General features: G+C 40.0%; 1 protein-coding gene across 1 annotated transcript in view; it reads left to right on the top strand.

Moving 5' to 3' along the window:
- cacng3b (calcium channel, voltage-dependent, gamma subunit 3b) overlaps positions 1–15,539 on the top strand; it is a 31,840-nt gene extending 16,301 nt beyond the window's left edge. Inside the window, exons 2-4 of the mRNA XM_039825564.1 lie at positions 2,368–2,451; positions 11,406–11,546; positions 13,574–15,539. Coding sequence (XP_039681498.1) covers positions 2,368–2,451; positions 11,406–11,546; positions 13,574–14,085 — 737 coding nt within the window. The 3' untranslated portion in view covers positions 14,086–15,539. The remainder of the gene's footprint in view (positions 1–2,367; positions 2,452–11,405; positions 11,547–13,573) is intronic.
- Positions 15,540–19,253: the final 3,714 nt, after the last annotated feature.

Here is a 19,253-nt window from a genome sequence, read left to right as displayed (position 1 = left end):
GGGATACTTGTTTTCACAGCCAGTACACAGAAACATACAGATATACACATAGCAACGTATGGCAACTTACAGAGTTAGACAGTACACAAAATCTTCATGCATATGTTTGTTCAATTATCCCATCTCATAACAGTGTCAGCGGGGAAGGAACCAACCTGCTGCTGAAGCGAGCTCTTCTCCATTTCAACCTAGTGCTAACCATACATTACAGTTTTTTTCGATTGCTAAATGACAGTGGGCACAACTGGAGTCACATGTGCAAAATGCTAACTACAGTCTGCACAGCAGCAGTTCATGTGGACCAAACTCTAGTTCGTTTTTCATTGCTTGAACACAGTTTTCAAAACTCTACACACTTATCCCATGACTTTAACCACAATGTGCACAACACTGTAGATTTACAGCACTTTGTTCAAATGCTAACACACTGCTGTCAAAACTGTTAACCACACATTCAAAACAGAATAGATTTCAGTCTGGTGCCTATCAAACACTGCTGATTGCAATTTTAGCTGAAAGCCTAAGCAGGTGTCTTGTTTTAGACTAGTTAGTGAACATATAGGCTACGGTATTTATACAGAGAAAGCTCAGAAAGCCTTTTTTGTAATACAAACACCAAATAAGAATGAAACAATTATACACTGTACTGTTTGAGAGAAACAGGTAAAAGAGCAAAGATACCAACATGTCCAGGTAAGATGTCTGAGGTTATATACACAGCTATATAAAAAAGTGAAAAACACTATATCTTTACAATAGTAAAACTGCGTTCTTACTGTTTTTCAGAAAGTAATGGAGGTGAAAGCAATAGAAACACCACATTCATTTGTATTTAGAGATGATGAAGACATCCAATGTGATGAAGAAAACTTGCCACATGATGCTGGAGAGAGGCAGGATTAGTCACACTATTCTTTGGTACTGTTACGTATGTACCTTAATTTTTTTTCTCCCCAGTAATTCCATAAATTACTAGAGACAAAATACTTTATTGAAGAAAACTGCTGATTTTCATTCCTTCTTGTTTACCTTATGTAAAAATTGGTATACTATACAATCTATATTTTTTCCTTAAATAAACTATTGAGTAGTGTCAAGTTACTCAAATTGTTCAAACTGTAAAGATCAGAAAGTTTGTAATTTCTGTATTGGTGTTTGACGCTAGTGTTTTTACCCTCAGTGTGTTCTGAGTGACAGCGTGTGTTATCTCAGTGAGGATTATTCATAGTGTTTGGCTGCACTGAGCCTGTTTTGAGACGTGTGTTAAGAGTTGTGTTGCTTTGAATGAGTTTTGCAGGTGATGTGAACTGTTTAGCTCAGGTGACTGGTGGTAGTGCAGACTGTAGTTTGAATTTTGCACATGTGACTCCAGTTGTGCCCACTGTCGTTTAGCAATCAGAAAAAACTGTAATGTTGCTGTAGACACTGCTACCTGTTACAGTAATACAGTGCACAGCTTTGTTGAATACTCGATTCTGATTGGTCAATCACGGCATTCTACAGCCTGTTATTTCTGTATAGCAGACTGTTTCTATGACGAGATTTATGATCATAGACTCTGAAGGACCATTTTTAATTTAATAAAATCATTTTTATATTAACATTTTGTGTCAAATATTGATTTTATTTTTAGTAAGCAGCTGTGTAATAGGCAGGATAATGTAGAGTAAGCCAGTCATTATTGCGAGTTGAATACAGTTGGCCTTATCAGAGCTAGCAACTGATATATATACAGTATATACACGCACAATAAATCCTTTCTTTTTTAATAGTGCGTTTTGTTTTCAATTTGTTCAATGATATAACTGGTTTTGTCCATAACTGATGACTGATGTCTTCCTCTGAGAATTGATCAAACATCCAGACTTCACCAGTATGCATGGTTTATAATATTCTAAATTGACTAGTAGAAATTTGTGTTTTTGTGTTTGTGTGTGTGTGAGTGTGTGTGTGTGTGTGTGTGTGTGTGTGTGTGTGTGTGTGTGTGTGTGTGTGTGTTTGTGTGTGTGTGTGTGTGTGTGTGTGTTTTTTTGTGTGTTTGTGTTTTTTTTTTTTTGTTTTTTTTTTTTTTTTTTTTTTTTTTTTTTTCTGTTTTTTTTCTCACACATTATATGATAGAACATGCTGACCTTGAGGTCAAACACACCAGTCTTAATGACTCTGTGTGTGTATGTGTGTGTGTTTGAATTTTGTGTTTTTGTGTGTGTGTGTGTGTGTGTGTGTGTGTGTGTGTGTGTGTGTGTGTGTGTGTGTGTGTGTGTGTGTGTGTGTGTGTGTGTGTGTGTGTGTTTGATAGTACTTAATTTGTCTTTGTCTTGTGGAACAATAAAGATCTGAACTGAACTAATCTGTGTTTCTCCTCCGCAGGAACATTCAGAGGTGTGTGTAAGAAGATCGATCACTTCCCAGAGGATGCGGACTATGAAGCAGATGCTGCTGAATACCTCCTCCGTAAGTTTGATATGATGATGTATTTCGGACCATTTTTATCAGTCAAACAGATTTACAAAACAAAGTTTTTTTTTTACAAGTATTATTATTGTTTTAGAGAAAATACAATATACAGTGCAACATTACAATGTCAATTATAACAAGACATCTTTCTATTAACCCCATCCCACCCTTGTACCGAGGAAAGGAGGACAGATAAAGAAACAAATAACAACAAAAGAAGAGAAAAAACAACAACAACAACATCTTTCTTCTATTACTCATGATAGCAAAATAGTGTAACCAGTTTGCTTTACAATTCTTAGCAGTTATTACAGTAAGAGGGAAGTTTAATAAGTCTTTCAAAGTAAGCCAGTAAAGGGTCCCATTTTTTGTAAATTTTTCTGGTTGATCCTTTCTGGTTGAGTATTTGATTTTTTCTATTTTTTGAAACATCATAATATCAGAAAGCCATGTGGAGGATTTTGGTGGTGTAGATGTTTTCCATTCCATAAGTATTCTCCGTCATGCTATTAAGGTTGCAAAAGCAACAACACTTTCCTTACCATTGGGCATTACTAAATCACCCCCTTGTACCTCAAACACGGCCATTGCAGGGCTAGGTTGTAGATCCAAATCGAAGGCTTCATTTAAGACCTTAAATATTGATGCCCAGAACTCTCTCAACCTGGAACACGACCAAAACATGGGCAGTAAATCTGCTCTGTCCATTCTACATCTGTCACAGATGTCATCCATGTCGGAGTATATTTTGGCCAGCTTAACCTTACCATAGTGTAGGGCTGTGTATTGGCAAGAATCTGGCGATACGCTACGTATCACGATACATGGGTCACGATTCAATATATTGCAATATATTTCGATACTGTGTGTAAGGCGATATATTGGGATTGTTTTAAAGTATAATTTTAGAAAAACTCATATTTAAAAAAAGACATGATGTGCATAAAAGTCAAAGAAGTTTACTTAAGGTAAACATGTCAGTACACAGAAAATCAAACTGCCAGTTTGGGATTGTGGTCCCCAGGTTCTTAGTGAGCACATTTTTATATGCTAAAGTAGGCCAAAGTTCAGCCATAGCTACGTTGTTAGCTTCTAGCAAAAAGACAGGCACGGCTAGGCACTGTTAGGCACTGCTAGGCCCTGTTAGGCAAGGACACTAGTGGTGTGTCTCAGCATAGCCATCTAGCGGTAGGGGGGTTTAAACACAACATAAATGTGAACCACTGTCTTACATGAATATTTTTGCACGTAAACTAAAAAAAAAAATTTCCTTTTTGAAAATCGATACAGTATTGCAAAATAAAATCTTGCGATACTCAAGTGTATCGATTTCTTCTTACATCCCTACTAAAGTGCATATGGTGAAGAATTTTAAACTGAAACAAATTCAAATGTGCACAAGAAGAGGTCCCATTCACCCACCTTAGAGCCCTGTCCCATACAGCATCTGATATATTTGTCCCTACTCTTCTTCCCATTTTGCTTTGATAGGATCCATGGATATACTGTAAAGTGACATAATTGAATTGTATATGTTAGAGATTTGGCCTCTTAAGGTTAGGAGGGTCTGTAGTATATCCTCTAGGTCAGAGTGCTCAGGCAATTGAGGAAATGATGAGACGTGTGTTTGAATTAAATGACAAACCTGAAGATATCTGAAAAAACTGGACTTAGTGATGTTGAATTTACCGACCAAGTCAGTGAAACTGAGAAAGACGTTATTTATGAAAAAATCTTTACATGGAGTAAGGCCCATACTGTCCCACTGTTTGAAAGTGTCATCCATTTTAGCAGCCAGAAAAAGATGATTATTACAGACAGGACTGAGTATGGAAAGATCAGAGAAATGGAACGTTTGCCTACATTGTATCCAAATCCTAAGTGTTGAACTTACTACTGGGCTGGAGGAGAAGCGTGATGGGGACAGGGGGAATTTTGACGTAATCAGTGACGCCAGTTTACAAAACTTGGCCTCTGCACTACAACAGTCTGCTTCAGGAGATTGAAACCAGTAAACAATTTTTTGTAAATTTGCAGCCCAATAATAAATCATTACTTTTGGGAGGGCAAGCCCACCCCTCTGTCTTGGTCTTTCAAGGATTTCTTTTACGTAGCCTTGAAGTTTTACCTCCCCATAAAAAACTTGAAAGTAACTTTCAGTCAAACACAATAACAATATTTGATCTGGTGTCACTGTCAAGTCAAGGTTGCTATGAACTTTGCTGGACGAGACCTGAAAATATATTGATAAGACCTGAAATCATGATTTATAATAATAGTATACTAACCCAATCCAATATGAAAGGTTAATACTTGAGTTGAAATAATGATGTTGACCCTTCTAAGTTCTGTTCCCCTTACTTACTGTTGCTATGCCTGTCAAGCTTTCCATTCCAGCTCTTTTGCAGTTTACAATGATAATAGGGTCCGATCTACCAAGGACAACTGTTGCTAACTGTGTGGCTTGCTCCATGAGTTGGTTGAAAAATATTAAAAGGGGTCTTAAAGGGACAGTTCAAACATACCTATTTTCCCTCTTACCTGTAGTGCTATTTATCTATCTGGATTGTTTCCAGTGTTGGAGATATCAGCCATAGAGATGTCTGCCTTCTCTCCAATATAATGGAGTAATATGGCCCTCAGCTTGTGGTGCTAAAAGCGCAACCAGGCCGGTGGATAATCTCGAGAAACCGTGCCATGATTTCTGGACAGAGACATTGCTGTTGAGTTTTTCAAATGTAGCCATCTATTTCCATTATATTGGAGAGAAGGCAGACATCTCTACTGCCGATATCTCCAGCACTGGGCAACTCACACCAAAAAAAAATCTAGATTGATTAATAGCACTACAGGTAAAAGGAAACATATTTATTTTGTGATTTTGGGGTAAACTGTCCCTTTAAATGTGCACTCGATGGATACATGATATGCTAAAAGACTGAGGCCATAGCTGCACATTGCAAACAGTCAGCTTTCTCATCATTTGATCATGCATGTACAGTAGAAGATATGACAATAAAAGAAATTAAATTTTTCTTGTATTGCAATGTACAGTTATTCAAAGTGTTATATAGGAAGAAATGTGAGATCTAACTCTTATTACATTCCAGATAGATGAACAGAGAGGGTATAATGGAGAGAACAACATATATAAACAGATGCCACGGTTTTATCAGCAAATACATGAGAAAAACTAGGAAATACACATTGCCATTATGAAATTGACAAAAGAGACACCTTTACAGAGAGAATAATAGGACAGAAGTAAAAAGGATGCAGCCACGAAGATAGAGAGAGGGTGGTTTAGCGGAAAACAGAGAGGAGGGGGCTGTTTCTGTCCTTTCTCCCACAATAAACAAAGAGTAAAAATGGACAGAGAGAGAAAACAGCAACAACAAAACAAAGAGAAAATGGATTCAGCCTATGCTTCTTTTTCACTGCTCCACTGAACACAGAGCAACATCCCCAGAGGCAGCCAATTAGACCACAGGCCTCAGCGCTGGCCAGCCAATGGGGAGCGGGGACCTAGTGACCGGCATTTCATACACAGCCCACGGGTGTGGGCCACAGGGGCGGGGCTTGTACGCTCAGCCGTACAACACTATTGGTCACTGCCTCTGTCAGTCATGCTGGGAATGTTTTGCAACACAAGAAGCCTAAAGAAAAGAGATTCAGAAACCCAAACATGTTCCTGTTGAGATGATTTCAAAAATAATTGTAACAATACACCTGATGAACGAGTACACATCAGCTGTTCAACCGATCCAAACATACCGCGCAGCGCAGTTCTGCATGACAAGCTGTTTGCAAATATCTTTCAATATGTTGTCACATCATGTCCACATATGGGGTTTTGACAGATATGTCACTCCTACTGCAGCCTCTCTTCCATTTTCATCATCTCTGCTATTCATTAATTTGCCTTGCATATGTGTCAGTGCGACTCTCCATCTGTCTTGGTTTTTGTCCATCTTTTCGCTCTACATCCATCTCTCTCCGAATGCTTTACTGTAATATGTTCTAGATTCAGACTCAGTCAAGCATGTAGCAGCACTGGCGTATGCACACACGCTCGTGTGTGTGTGTGTGTGTGTGTGTGTGTGTGCGTGTGTGTGTGTATGTGTGAGATGCAGCTCTGCCCTCCAACACAGTGGATTTGAGGGGTGTTCACATCCATCCGTGTAGGAATTATACACTAACTTACCATACATGGGGAACCATTGTATTTATGGTTGTATGTATGGTCTCTCTTTCTTTTTCTTTCTACAAATATTGTAAAAGTTGTTTTTCTTTCCACTCATTGCTTAGTACTGTATATCATATGCTATTTTGAGATGTGTAATCCTCCTGAATGGTGCCATAAAGCAAACCAGCAGAAAAAACTACAAAATGGGACCAGAGGCTGGCAGTATTTTCAGTGATTTTGTTTTTGCACTCTAATTACAGTTTAATTAAATGAATCTATTCTTCACAGTCAACATCTTAACTTTAAAGAAAAGGTTGGTACATTCAATTCAATTCAATTCAATTCAATTTCAATTCAATTCAATTTTATTTATAGTATCAAATCATAACAAAAGTTATCTCGAGACACTTTACAGATAGAGTAGGTCTAGACCACACTCTGTAATTTCCAAAACCCCAACAATTACAGTAATTCCCTCAAGAGCAAGCATTAGCAGTGGCTATCGCGACAGTGGCAAGGAAAAACTCCCTTTTAGGAAGAAACCTCGGCAGACCCAGACTCTTGGTAGGCGGTGTCTGACGGGCCGGTTGGGGGTGTGATGAACAGTGGCGATAATAGTCACATTAAAGGTCACAGTGATGTCGAAGGTTATCGTGGAAGTTCATGTCATAGCAGGGCACATCGTGTCATACTGAGTAGTGCTGTCCCCTATACCGTATCCAGACTACTCTGTGCATAGGAACATCACAGCAGGGCGTTGCGGGATGTAGCGTGGCGCTGCAGAGCATGGGTGGATGCAGCAGGATGCAGCAGGATGCAGCAGGATGCGGCCGGGATTTGCAGAGAATCACAGAGCATAGCTCTGCGAAGAAGAAACATAAGGACTCCGGGGAGTAAACTCCCCAGAGCTAGATTAGTAACAAGCAATTCTGGGACAGGATGCATACAGAAGTAACAAGTAGAGAAGAGAGAGCAGCTCAGTGTGTCATAGGAAGGAAACAGCCTCCCCTGCAGTCTAGAATTGTAATAGCATAACTAACTACGAGGAGAAGCAGGTAGGCCGGGTTCGGTGGACGCTGCAACTCCTCACTCCCTAACTATAAGCTTTGTCAAAGAGGAGGGTTTTCAGTTTACTCCTGAATGTTGCGACGGGTGTCTGCCCCCGAACCCAGACTGGAAGCTGGTTCCACAGAAGCGGAGCCTGATAGCTGAAGGCCCTGGCCCCCAGTCTACTTCCAGAGACTCTAGGAACCACGAGTAGCCCCGCACATTCGGGAGCGCAGTGCCCTAGTGGGACAATAAGGTACTAAGAGCTCTTCTAGGTATGATGGTGCTTGACCATTTAGAGCTTTGTAAGTCAGGAGGAGGATTTTAAATTCGATCCTAGATTTCACAGGAAGCCAATGCAGAGAAGCTAATACAGGAGAAATATGATCTCTTCTCTTAGTTCTCGTCAGAACACGTGCTGCAGCATTCTGGATCAGCTGGAGAGCCTTAAGGGACTTATTTGGGCAACCTGATAATAAGGAATTGCAGTAATCTAATCTAGAAGTAACGAATGCATGGACTAGTTTTTCAGCATCATTCTGAGACAGGATATTCCTAATTTTGGCAATGTTACGAAGATGGAAAAAGGCTATTCTTGAGGTTTGTTTTAAATGGGCGTTGAAGGATATATCCTGATCAAGAATAACTCCCAAATTTCTGACAGCAGTGCTGGAGGCCAGGGCAATACCATCCAGAGTAGCTATATCTTCGAAAACGAAGTTCGGCAGTCGTGTTGGTCCTATCACAATACCGTTGTTTGTCTGAGTTTAACATCAGGAAGTTGTGGGTCATCCAGGATTTTATATCCTCAACACACGTTTGAAGTCTTGCTAACTGACCACTTTCATCTGGCTTAATTGACAGATATAATTGGGTATCGTCTGCGTAGCAGTGATAATTAATTGAGTGTTTCCTAATAATATGGCCTAGAGGAAGCATATATAAGGAAAATAGAATTGGTCCAAGCACTGAGCCTTGAGGAACGCCATGGCTAACTTGCGTGCGTTTGGAGGGTTTATCGTTAATGTTAACAAATTGGGATCGCTCAGAGAAATAAGACTTAAACCATCTTAGTGCAGTTCCTTTAATTCCGACGAGTTTCTAATCTCTGTAACAGGATTGTATGATCAATAGTGTCAAATGCAGCACTAAGATCTAGTAAAACAAGAATGGAGACAAGTCCTTTGTCTGCAGCTGTTAGAAGGTCGTTAGTAATTTTCACCAGTGCCGTCTCTGTGCTATGATTCTTTCTAAATCCTGATTGAAAGTCATCAAATAAACTGTTGCTATGTAGAAAATCACATAACTGATTAGCAACCACCTTCTCAAGGATCTTGGATAGAAAGGGAAGGTTAGATATAGGTCTATAGTTTGCTAAGACCCTCGGATCCAGGGTCGTTTTTTTCAGAAGAGGTTTTATCACAGCTATTTTAAATGACTGCGGTACATAACCTGTTAATAGAGACATATTGATCATATCTAGTAGTGAAGTGTTTACCACGGGTAACGCTTCTTTGAGTAGCCTCGTTGGGATGGGGTCCAAGAGACAGGTAGATGGCTTAGCTGAGGATATCTTTAACATTAATTGTTGAAGGTCTATAGGATAAAAGCAGTCTAAGTATATGTCCGGACTAGTCGTTCGTTCTAGCGGTCCTGTATTTAAAGATGAACTGTTAGAAGTTGAGGGCAAAAGGTGATTAATTTTATCTCTAATTGTTATAATTTTATCATTGAAGAAGCTCATGAAGTCATCACTACTCAGAGCTAGAGGAATAGATGGCTCAGTAGAGCTATGACTGTCTGCTCAGCCGGCTACAGTGCTGAAAAGAAACCTTGGGTTGTTCTTATTTTCTTCTATTAGTGAAGAGTAATAGTCTGATCTGGCTTTTCTTAAGGCCTTCCTATAGGTTTTGAGACTTTCTTGCCAATCCAGACGGGATTCTTCCACTTTGGTGGAGCGCCACTTACCCTCGAGGTTTCGCGAGACTTGTTTCAATCTGCGAGTTTGTTCGTTATACCAAGGAGCTGTTTTCCTTCGCTTCATCGTCTTCTTTTGAGAGGACGACAGAGTCCAAGGTCGATCCGGTGGCGAGTTCCAGCACCGTCCACAAATGCATCAACCCGAGAGGGACTGAGGTTAACATAGAGGTCCTCTGTTATTCTAAGGCACGACATAGAGTCAAATGCTGTTGTAATATCTTCCTTAAATTTAGCTATAGCACTGTCAGATAGGCATCTAGTGTAGAAGCCTTTATCTAGTTTAGTATGGTCAGGTAGCAAGAATTCAAAAGTAATTAAAAAATGATCTGATAATACCAAATTCTGCGGAAATATTATTAAATCCTCAATCTCAATACCATATGCCAGCACAAGGTCGAGGGTGTGGTTAAAACAGTGCGTCGCCTTGTGCACAGTCTGACTGAAACCGATTGAATCCAGTAATGTGTTGAAAGCAGTAGTAAGGCTATTGCTGTCAACGTCCACATGGATATTAAAATCACCTACAATAAGTACTTTGTCTGTACATGGCAGCAAGTAAATCTTTTAACTCATTTCATGGTCACAGGAGAAGACATTACTACACAGGTCGTCTGGGACAGGTCTACTTGTTGTTCCCCGAGAGTCAGAACTAAACAGGGGGAAGCAGTGTTCAGTTTTTATGCTCCACATATTTGGAACAAACTCCCAGAAACCTGTAGGTCCGCTCCAACTCTCAGTTCTTTTAAATCTAAGCTAAAGACCTATCTTTTTGATGTTGCTTTTCTTTAAATAATCTATTTTATTAACTTTAATTTCTTATACTGCACTGTAACTTTTATTCTTATACTGCACTATCAATTATATTATTGTCTTTTAATGTTTTTAATTTGTTTATTAATGTTTTTAAATTGTTTTTAATTGTTTTCTTACTGCTCTTTAATGTTTTATGTAAAGCACTTTGAATTGCCCTGTTGCTGAAATGTGCTATACAAATAAAGCTGCCTTGCCTTGCCTTGCCTTACAAACCATGGTGTAGAAAGACTTTTTTTTTTAAAGGTCACTTTGGAAATCTCATTGTCCAAACTACCTTTTTAATCTACTGAGCATAGACTCATAGGATGCTGTAGTGCAATTGTACCATTTACCCAATTTTTCAAAACTGAAAATTCAAATCCAGCTTTTTTCCAACACCTTAAAGGTGCTGTACTCGAAATACTGAAGAAAAAAAAAGTAGTCTGGGATTGCCTCCACATGGCTCTCACAGACCGCTCCCTAACTCGTCAAATATCAACGCTTTGTCACAGCCCTCAGTGTCTGATACTAACATGCACTAACATGCACGAGCGGCCCGACCATCTATAAAAACGAAGAACAGAGAAGCTCAGATGACAACACACACAGAGAGAGTGTGACTTCATTCTCTGCTCAGGAAGCTCCACTGTATCTGTACATTGCAAATTTGACTGCTATATTAATGTTCTGAATGTCGAGTACAGCCACTTTGAAAACAGTTTTGGACACTGTATTTGTACCCACCATAGTAACTGAAAATGCACATTTTGTACAGTATATTTGGTATTTGAGATCTGTTTCCAAATAAACATTAACATGGAGTCAAAGGGTTTGCTGAAACAAACCATTCACCCAAGACTTCCACTTCCATACCTTTCCATTATAAATGTGTTTCCACACTTTTTTGTGTGTGTGTGTGTGTGTGTGTGCGTGCGTGTGTGTACAGGTGCTGTGCGTGCCTCCAGTATCTTCCCCATCATGAGTGTGGGTCTGCTGTTCCTGGGGGGGCTCTGTGTGGCCGCCAGTGAGTTTTACCGGAGCCGACACAATGTCATCCTCAGTGCAGGAATCTTCTTCGTCTCTGCAGGTTTGTGTGTGTGTGTGTGTGTGTGTGTGTGTGTGTGTGTGTGTGTGTGTGTGTGTGTGTGTGTGTGTGTGTGTGTGTGTGTGTGTGTGTGTGTGTGTGTGTTTCTCATGAGCTGTATTATTAATGATCCGTCTATTAAAGTGTGGCTTTATTTTGTTGTTCTTTTGCTGAAGAATTGTTTCTCCAAAAAAAATACATTGGCTATTGATCAACAATTGTCACCTTTTAGCCCAAATTTTAACCTTATTGGCTGCACATGTTTTATATTTAAGTTATATTGATTTGTTGTTTGCTTGTGTCGCTGATGAAATTATGTTTGTGTTTTTTATTTGGTGTTTTCTGCTTGTATTCAGTTTGTTTGTCTGTTTGTTTTTTCTCCATTATGTTTCCTATAACTTTTGTCACTGCAGTGACCCTATTTCCCCACTGAAATATATGTAAAGGTTCTTAGTATAGTGGGTTAAATTTGATTAAAAGGAGCAGATCTGTTCAAACTGATCATCTTCCCCAAACAAGTCCCTCAACGTTATTAAAAGATATGTGACATAATATTTAGATTTTTTGATATTTTAAGTATTACTCAAATCCCAGACTTAAAAAAAGACAATTAAAAATGTAATCTCCTTCCGTACACATTATATGGGGACTACAGACTGTAGTTGAAATGAGAATTGTGTACTGCTCATCTCCATGACAACACTGTTAAATGTAATATAGCAGCCATCTTAGCTGCAGTACCAGTGACTTAAAATAATAGCCTTCACCTGATGGGAGAAGCGGAGCAGATTCATATATGTCTAATCTCGAGAAATTGTTATTTTAAATACAAGGATGCTGCATTTAAGCCAGTAACAAGGGGCTACTGAATATGTGTGTGTGTATGAGTGTGTGTAGTTACTGTGGAGACACTCTAAATAGAGGAGGTGCAGCTCTCAAATATTTGTAGAAGGAGCCTGTTAGGCATCCAAAGCACACAGAAGTGCCTGTGTGAGGAGCCAGAGTGTGGAAATGGGGCACAGCAGCTGATTAATCAATCAGCAAGAATACCATGATGCCGCTGTGATGCACTGTGAGGGTGTGAGAGTGTCAACACACATACATGCTCACACACACAATCTATCACATGGATGCTGACACTTGGTCGCCCATAAACACACACACACTTATGCTCTTGCCCCTGACAAACACAAAGGGCTGTACAGTAATTGCTGTTCAGTGGGATGTGTAGGGGTCCCATTGGGTTTTGTAGTAAATTCATGGAGCCAAATTGGTAATTATTTACCACAATAGTGTGGGGCTGATTCTGGTTAATTACAGCTGGCTAATTGTCCCCATTCTGTGCGTTCCACCACACTGCATGAGCACTGTATTCTGGACTAATGATAATAAAATAAATGCATCAGCGTGTAAAAACGTGCCATCTCTCCGCCATGTCTACCTCAAGCCGTCTATCAATCTGCCCACTTCATTCGTCTCCGCTATTTTGATTGTTTCTACTGTTCACCGCCACGTGGGGTCAGACTGTAATATCTCAGCTATTTGATGAATTGCCATGAATTTTGGTGCAGACATTCATGTTCCCCCTCTGGATGAAGAGTAATAACTTTGGATCCCTTAGCTTTCCACATAGCGCGACCCAATGTCCAAGGCTTTGGTTTATGACCAAATACCTGCAAAACACGTCATTAGTTGCTAATGCGCTAAACTAAGATGTTAACTATCGTGAACATTATACTTTCCAATCATCATCATGTTAGCATTGTCAGTCTGAGCATGTTAGCATGCAGATGTTAACATTCACCTCTAGCATTGCTGTGCCAAAGTCACAGAGCTGCTTGGCTATAAACGCATAGTCTTGTGTTTTTATTGATTCTTGTGCATTAACTGTATATTTGTGCTTTGTTTTCATTTACTGATGGATCTATGCCTCTTGCCATTTTTGACACGTGTGAATTTCTGGATGAGAAGGTCACGCACCCTTTCCACTCATCTCTTATTATTTTGTTCTTTCTGTCCTTCCCTTCCAGGTCTAAGTAACATCATAGGAATTATTGTCTATATCTCTGCCAACTCGGGTGACCCGGGCCAGAGCGACAGTAAAAAGTCCTACTCCTACGGCTGGTCCTTCTACTTTGGCGCCCTATCCTTCATCATGGCAGAAATGGTGGGTGTGCTGGCCGTGCACATGTTCATCGAGAAGCACCGCAAGCAACGGGCCAAGTCCCGCACCGAGCTCATCAAAAAGTCCGCCTTCAGCCGCATCCCCTCCTATCGCTACCGCTTCCGGCGTCGCTCCAGTGTGCGCTCTTCTGAGGCCCCGAGCCGTGACACCTCACCGCTGGGGAAAGGCGGCTACACAGGGCCCGCCGCCTCCGAGATGCCCATGTACACGCTAAACCCACGCGAGGCAGGCAACGCCGGCACCAAACCTGGCAGCGGCATGGGCGGGCTGCTCAACTCAGAAAGGGATTTCCTCCAGAGCAGCACGCTCACTAAAGACTACAGCAAGGACCCCAACCGCAGGACCACGCCTGTCTGAGAGGTGCCGGCTGCAGATATCGCCCAATCAAAGTATCAAAGAGAAGGAGGATGGGAAATACAGGGGGAGTGCAAGCAAAAGCAGGGGACACACAGGGTTACGTGGGTGGGAATGGGGTTTGATAAACTTTGACTGTGAACTGTGAACTTTTAGCCTTTGAACTGTGAATCCTGAGCCCTGTGAGAGTTTCAGTGTGTGTAGCAGCGTCGGTTTTGATGGAGAAGTTGTTCCCAACTCCACTTTACCACATATCACTGTAGTTATACCTGTAACTCCTTACATATGAAGGCACATTCGATTTATGTTCATGAGTGTTATGTTCATAAATTGACTTTCTGGCTTTTTCGAGGGGGAAACGGGATTGAACCAAGTTTAAAAGCATATCGTAAGTGGTTTGCTGTTTGGGACAACTTCTCCTAAAAAAAAAAAAAAAATGAAAATAATGTGAACTAAAGGAGAAGAGGAAAGAGTTGAGAGACTCTGTGTGATCTCTGTCCTCCTGACCTTTTGGATAGCAGTTGGATTAGTGCAGGGTACAGCCGTTGAGCTGTTTCTCTGATTACGATGCTATTTAAAAGTGCGGACGTTAACACCTCGGGATAGGGATTGATTCATTTTCAGTTCAGCTGGATTCAAAAATATTAATTGAAGATGCAGTTTGTCCATTTATGGCAGCACATTTGTGGCACTAGTTATTATTTTCTATACATATTGTATATATACTCCTTTCATATTGATTGATGGAAAAGCTCACTTCATAACTGACTGAACTGAAACTGAATTGAGCTCATTCCTGGTAACATTTAACCCCATCTCTCTGATCCCAGGTCAGTCGTTAAACCTGCGTAGAGGTTTTTGATGAAGAGAAACGGGTACACTGACTACAGATCAGCTGTTCGGGAGGAAAAGGTGGGACTCCACAAAAATAATGAATTTCTTTTAGATTGTTACGTTACATCATTGGTGCTTCCTTTTACCCCTGTTTTCAGCCACACGAAATCTTGTCATCTCTTGATTTATTTATTTTTCACCTAAAACTTAAAGAGATGATCAAATGTGTGTCTGTCTGTCCGCCTTCACTGGTCACCGTTCACCTTAAACATTTTTCTGTGTAGCCCCATAACTCACCTCACTGCTACCCTCTCTACACACCTCCTCTCACCCTTTCTTTCTCTTTTAGGCCCAGTCTTCCGTTGGTGTTGCTCGTAGACTAGTTAGGGTTTTCTGGAGGTTGTTGGTTCAGGGTACTGTGGGAGGAGACCACTGTGCTGTGAATATGTTTTAAGGCAGAGCCAAAAAGACATTAAACAAACAGATGGACTTTTTTTTATTTTATTTTTTTTGCCCACTACCTCTTGGGGAATATCATACAGATGAATTTAATATAAAGTTGTCTTTTCTTGCCAGAACAATTGTCAAAGATTTCAGCTGCAGAATTAAACACTGAGAAAATGCTCCCTTCAGTTGAAAGTACACATCTCTCTTCTCCAATAGAGGATCTGCTGAAAATGAATTTGTATGTGGCGCATAATTTAAGGATGGAATAGATGGAATTGGCAGGAGTCCCGTGTATTATTCAGAGGATTTGTGCTCCATCCATTCAGCTGTCACTCACAGCCTCTCCTCCTCTTGATTTACCTTAACATGTGCACATACAATAGACATCTGCACAAACACAAACACACACACACACACACACACACTCAAGCCAATACACACATGTCATGGTCCTATCATATTTCAAACACCTGTGCAGTTTTTACTGGGATAGATTCGACACATCAGTACATTTACATTTCTCTCTCTCTCTCTCTCTCTCTTTTTTTTTTTTTTTTTTTTTTTTTTTTTTTTTTTTTTTTTTTTTTCTCTCTCTCTTGCTGTCTTTCAGACGTATAAAAACATTGAACACAAAGTTGGTGCACTGTCTGACCCTCTGCATACTGTGTTAGCACCATTTTGTACTGAAGCCATGCCGTTATTAGATAAATAAGACAAAGATAGGAGGAAAGATGTTTTTGACTGGGATCTGATCACTTCCCAACATACTGGAACACTTGTTTCAGTAACCTAAGGTTAGCAGGCTTTGGTTTTGCTTTTGAAAATTGTGTTCTTTAAGTACTATACCATATATATATGGTAAATAGTATTTGCACACAGTTAGTTCTCCACTAGATCTCCTAATAATTGGTGATCTGTCGCTACCTCTGTTCAATGTAAATGTTAGCAAAGAATTAGCAGGCTGTTGCAACACATACAAAGATCCCAAAATATATACTTTGCAACACTTTTTTTCTCATGTTTTAGTGTTTATAGTGTTGTCTGAGTTCACATTAAACCATTTATCACATCACTGGACAACACCTGATCACTCACTCACACACACACACACACACACACACACACACACACACACACACACACACAGATACAAGGGGAGGAGACAAAATAGCCATAATACAGAGAGAGTTCTGGAGGGAGAGCATGAGTAGCTAGTGTAAATGTTAACAGCTTTTTTTCTCAAACCTTTTCTGGGGCTGTGAGTAAAAAGTGAGTGTGAACTCAAAGAGAGGGAGGAAATGCATTTTTGTTTTCTTCGTTACCTCCCTAAGCCACCATTGCACTGTTTTGTATAAACTAACCATGAAACATCACCAAGCTGAAACCGTCACACCACTACTTTGAGAGATATTACCCTGATAATAAAATATGTTTTAAATCTCAGTCATACTGTTTAATTTATGACGCTGCTCTTTTATCCGCTGTCTTTTTACGCCATAAAGGGAGCTTAAAGGGACACACATGCATCACCGCAGACTTGCTCTTGCTGTCCTCCACGTGTAAATATTAATTTTGCAAGCTAACTACAACATCAGCAGTTGTCATGGGCTGTGAAAGGGAAAAACTGTTTTTCTCCAGCAAGGGCTTTTAATTTTTAAAGGACAAGAGCACACAAGGGCTTTTTATGCTCAGCGCTGCAGCAGCGTCGTTTTAAAGGGTGTAGTGTGGAAGGGAAGGTGAAGTACATTTGCACAGGAACGACTGTTTTTAAACCAGCTGAATAGCTCACTAACGATATAACACGCTTCGTGCAAAAAGAGAAGCGGAGGAAGAGAAATAGACTCTTCTACTCATGTTAGCTACAGGTTATCCTTTAGCTGCTTTTTCTGGCTAACGTTAGGTTAGATGGGTAACTTTCTGAAGTAATTAGAGAATAAGAGTATTGCCTTAAGCAGAGGTAGGATACTTTTGGTTAAGAATTATTGATTTAGCTTAAGGATTAAAGATATATTAGCAAAATATTGTTAATCAAACTTGGTGCCAAATGTTACTCAAAATGTTTCCTGTATATCATGGTCTCCAGGTTAGCTTTAGATTATAGGTTCAGTACTCCAAGTACTCTTTTTTTTGCCTAGGGTTTCCTGCAGTATACTCACAGCAGTGGTAGCTATGTAGCTCAGCACATCCGTGGCCCCTATAGGGGTCAGAGTTCAGAACCGCTTCCATGAGCCATGTCAACATTAATCTTTCAAACCATGCATGCCATATCCATCCGCTTCCAGTGCGTACATTCGCTCTATCTCTAATCCAGTCTCAAATGGCACCCTAATCTCTATACTCCGTAAGGGACTACATTTAAGACGCCTTACAAGGCTGTGTGGGCCCGTAAGCCTGTGCCGTGTTTAACGATGTTTACTCCAATAGAGCACAGGGTGCTTTTTGAGACTAGACCTCTGTCTATCTCTTCTTACCGCCATACAGCTTTGATACTCTGATATCAACAACAAATAATTGTATTATTAGTAAAAAAAAAATATATATATATATATTCTACTCTGAAGGTGCCACTGTGCAGAGGATGACAAACTCTGTCACATATTATCATTATTAATCTATTAATGGGGGGTTTAGTCGAAAGGGAGCAGAGTTGGGAAGCAGGGGTCGTAGTCTTTGTAATATTATATTATTCTAGTTTCATTTTCTACTTTGATGTGGTTTGTGAGATTGTGTTGTTTTATCACATCTGAAGCCTCTGACGGGAGGAGAGGAAGAGACAATGGAGCGCTCGGACGATCTGTCGTGGACATTAACCTCACCTCGCTGGTGCCAGAGGTCAACTTTACAGTTTTTCAGCGGGACATTCGACACTGAAAGTGCAATACACACACACACACACACACACACATACACACACATACATGCATTCAAAGTAAGGTTACTATACCTTTGAGGACCTATTCACCTAATGCACTACAGACCAAAGTTCTGTTACCTGGATACAGAAAACAATGCAATCTAATACATAAGTCTGTAAAAACAAATAATACTTTTATAACGCTTCAAAGTATCCACTTTTGTCAAGACTGACAGAGGCAACATAATAGAAACAGTTTACAATGTAAGCCACTATAATACAACTCAACCACAGCCTCTTCAACAGTGTCACCAAAACAGAATTCAGAAGTAATGTTTTTGCAGGACTGCCATGACAGATTGTTTTTCATTGTACAGGGGTTGCTTTTGCTGTTTGCACTCGTATGTATTCTTTAAAATAAAACCAAAATGTATTACAAATGTAGCACATTGAGATATTAATATTTTTGCATTAATAATATGCTCTGAACAATGCCCATTCTTACCAAATCGTAACTATGACCTAACTTACTTAAAAAACGGATCCTAAAAAAAGAAATGTGTGCGATATAGGTCCTCATAAGTATAGAAACACAAGCACACAACACATAGCAATACACACACTCATTAATGGTCACAAACATATGCACTGACATTCATTTTATCACAGATACACGCACTTATCCAACACATACTCGCAACTTCAGCCGGTGCAGTGTGTGGATAAATGTGTCCTGTTAAAAGAAAAATCGCTGTGTCATGTTTGGAAAAAAAAAATCATTTTAAGTGTTTCTTTTGGAGAAAAACAACAAATGCCGCTGATGTGTCGCTCCTCAAAGGAACTTCAAGTACTGAGCCAGCTAATCAAATGCAGAGGTCTAGAAGAAATGTTTGAGAAATGTGAATTTATTGGAATAGACAAACACATGCTATAAGCACTCTACACTTTGCACTTGCAACCAACACACACACACACACACACACACACACACACACACACACACACACATACACAGACAAGGTTACTGTGTGAGGAG

The sequence above is a fragment of the Perca fluviatilis genome, chromosome 15 (assembly GCF_010015445.1).
Source record: "Perca fluviatilis chromosome 15, GENO_Pfluv_1.0, whole genome shotgun sequence".
NCBI lineage: Eukaryota > Metazoa > Chordata > Actinopteri > Perciformes > Percidae > Perca > Perca fluviatilis.
Note: the sequence above shows the minus strand (reverse complement) of the source record. Positions and strands in the feature narration are given on the sequence as shown.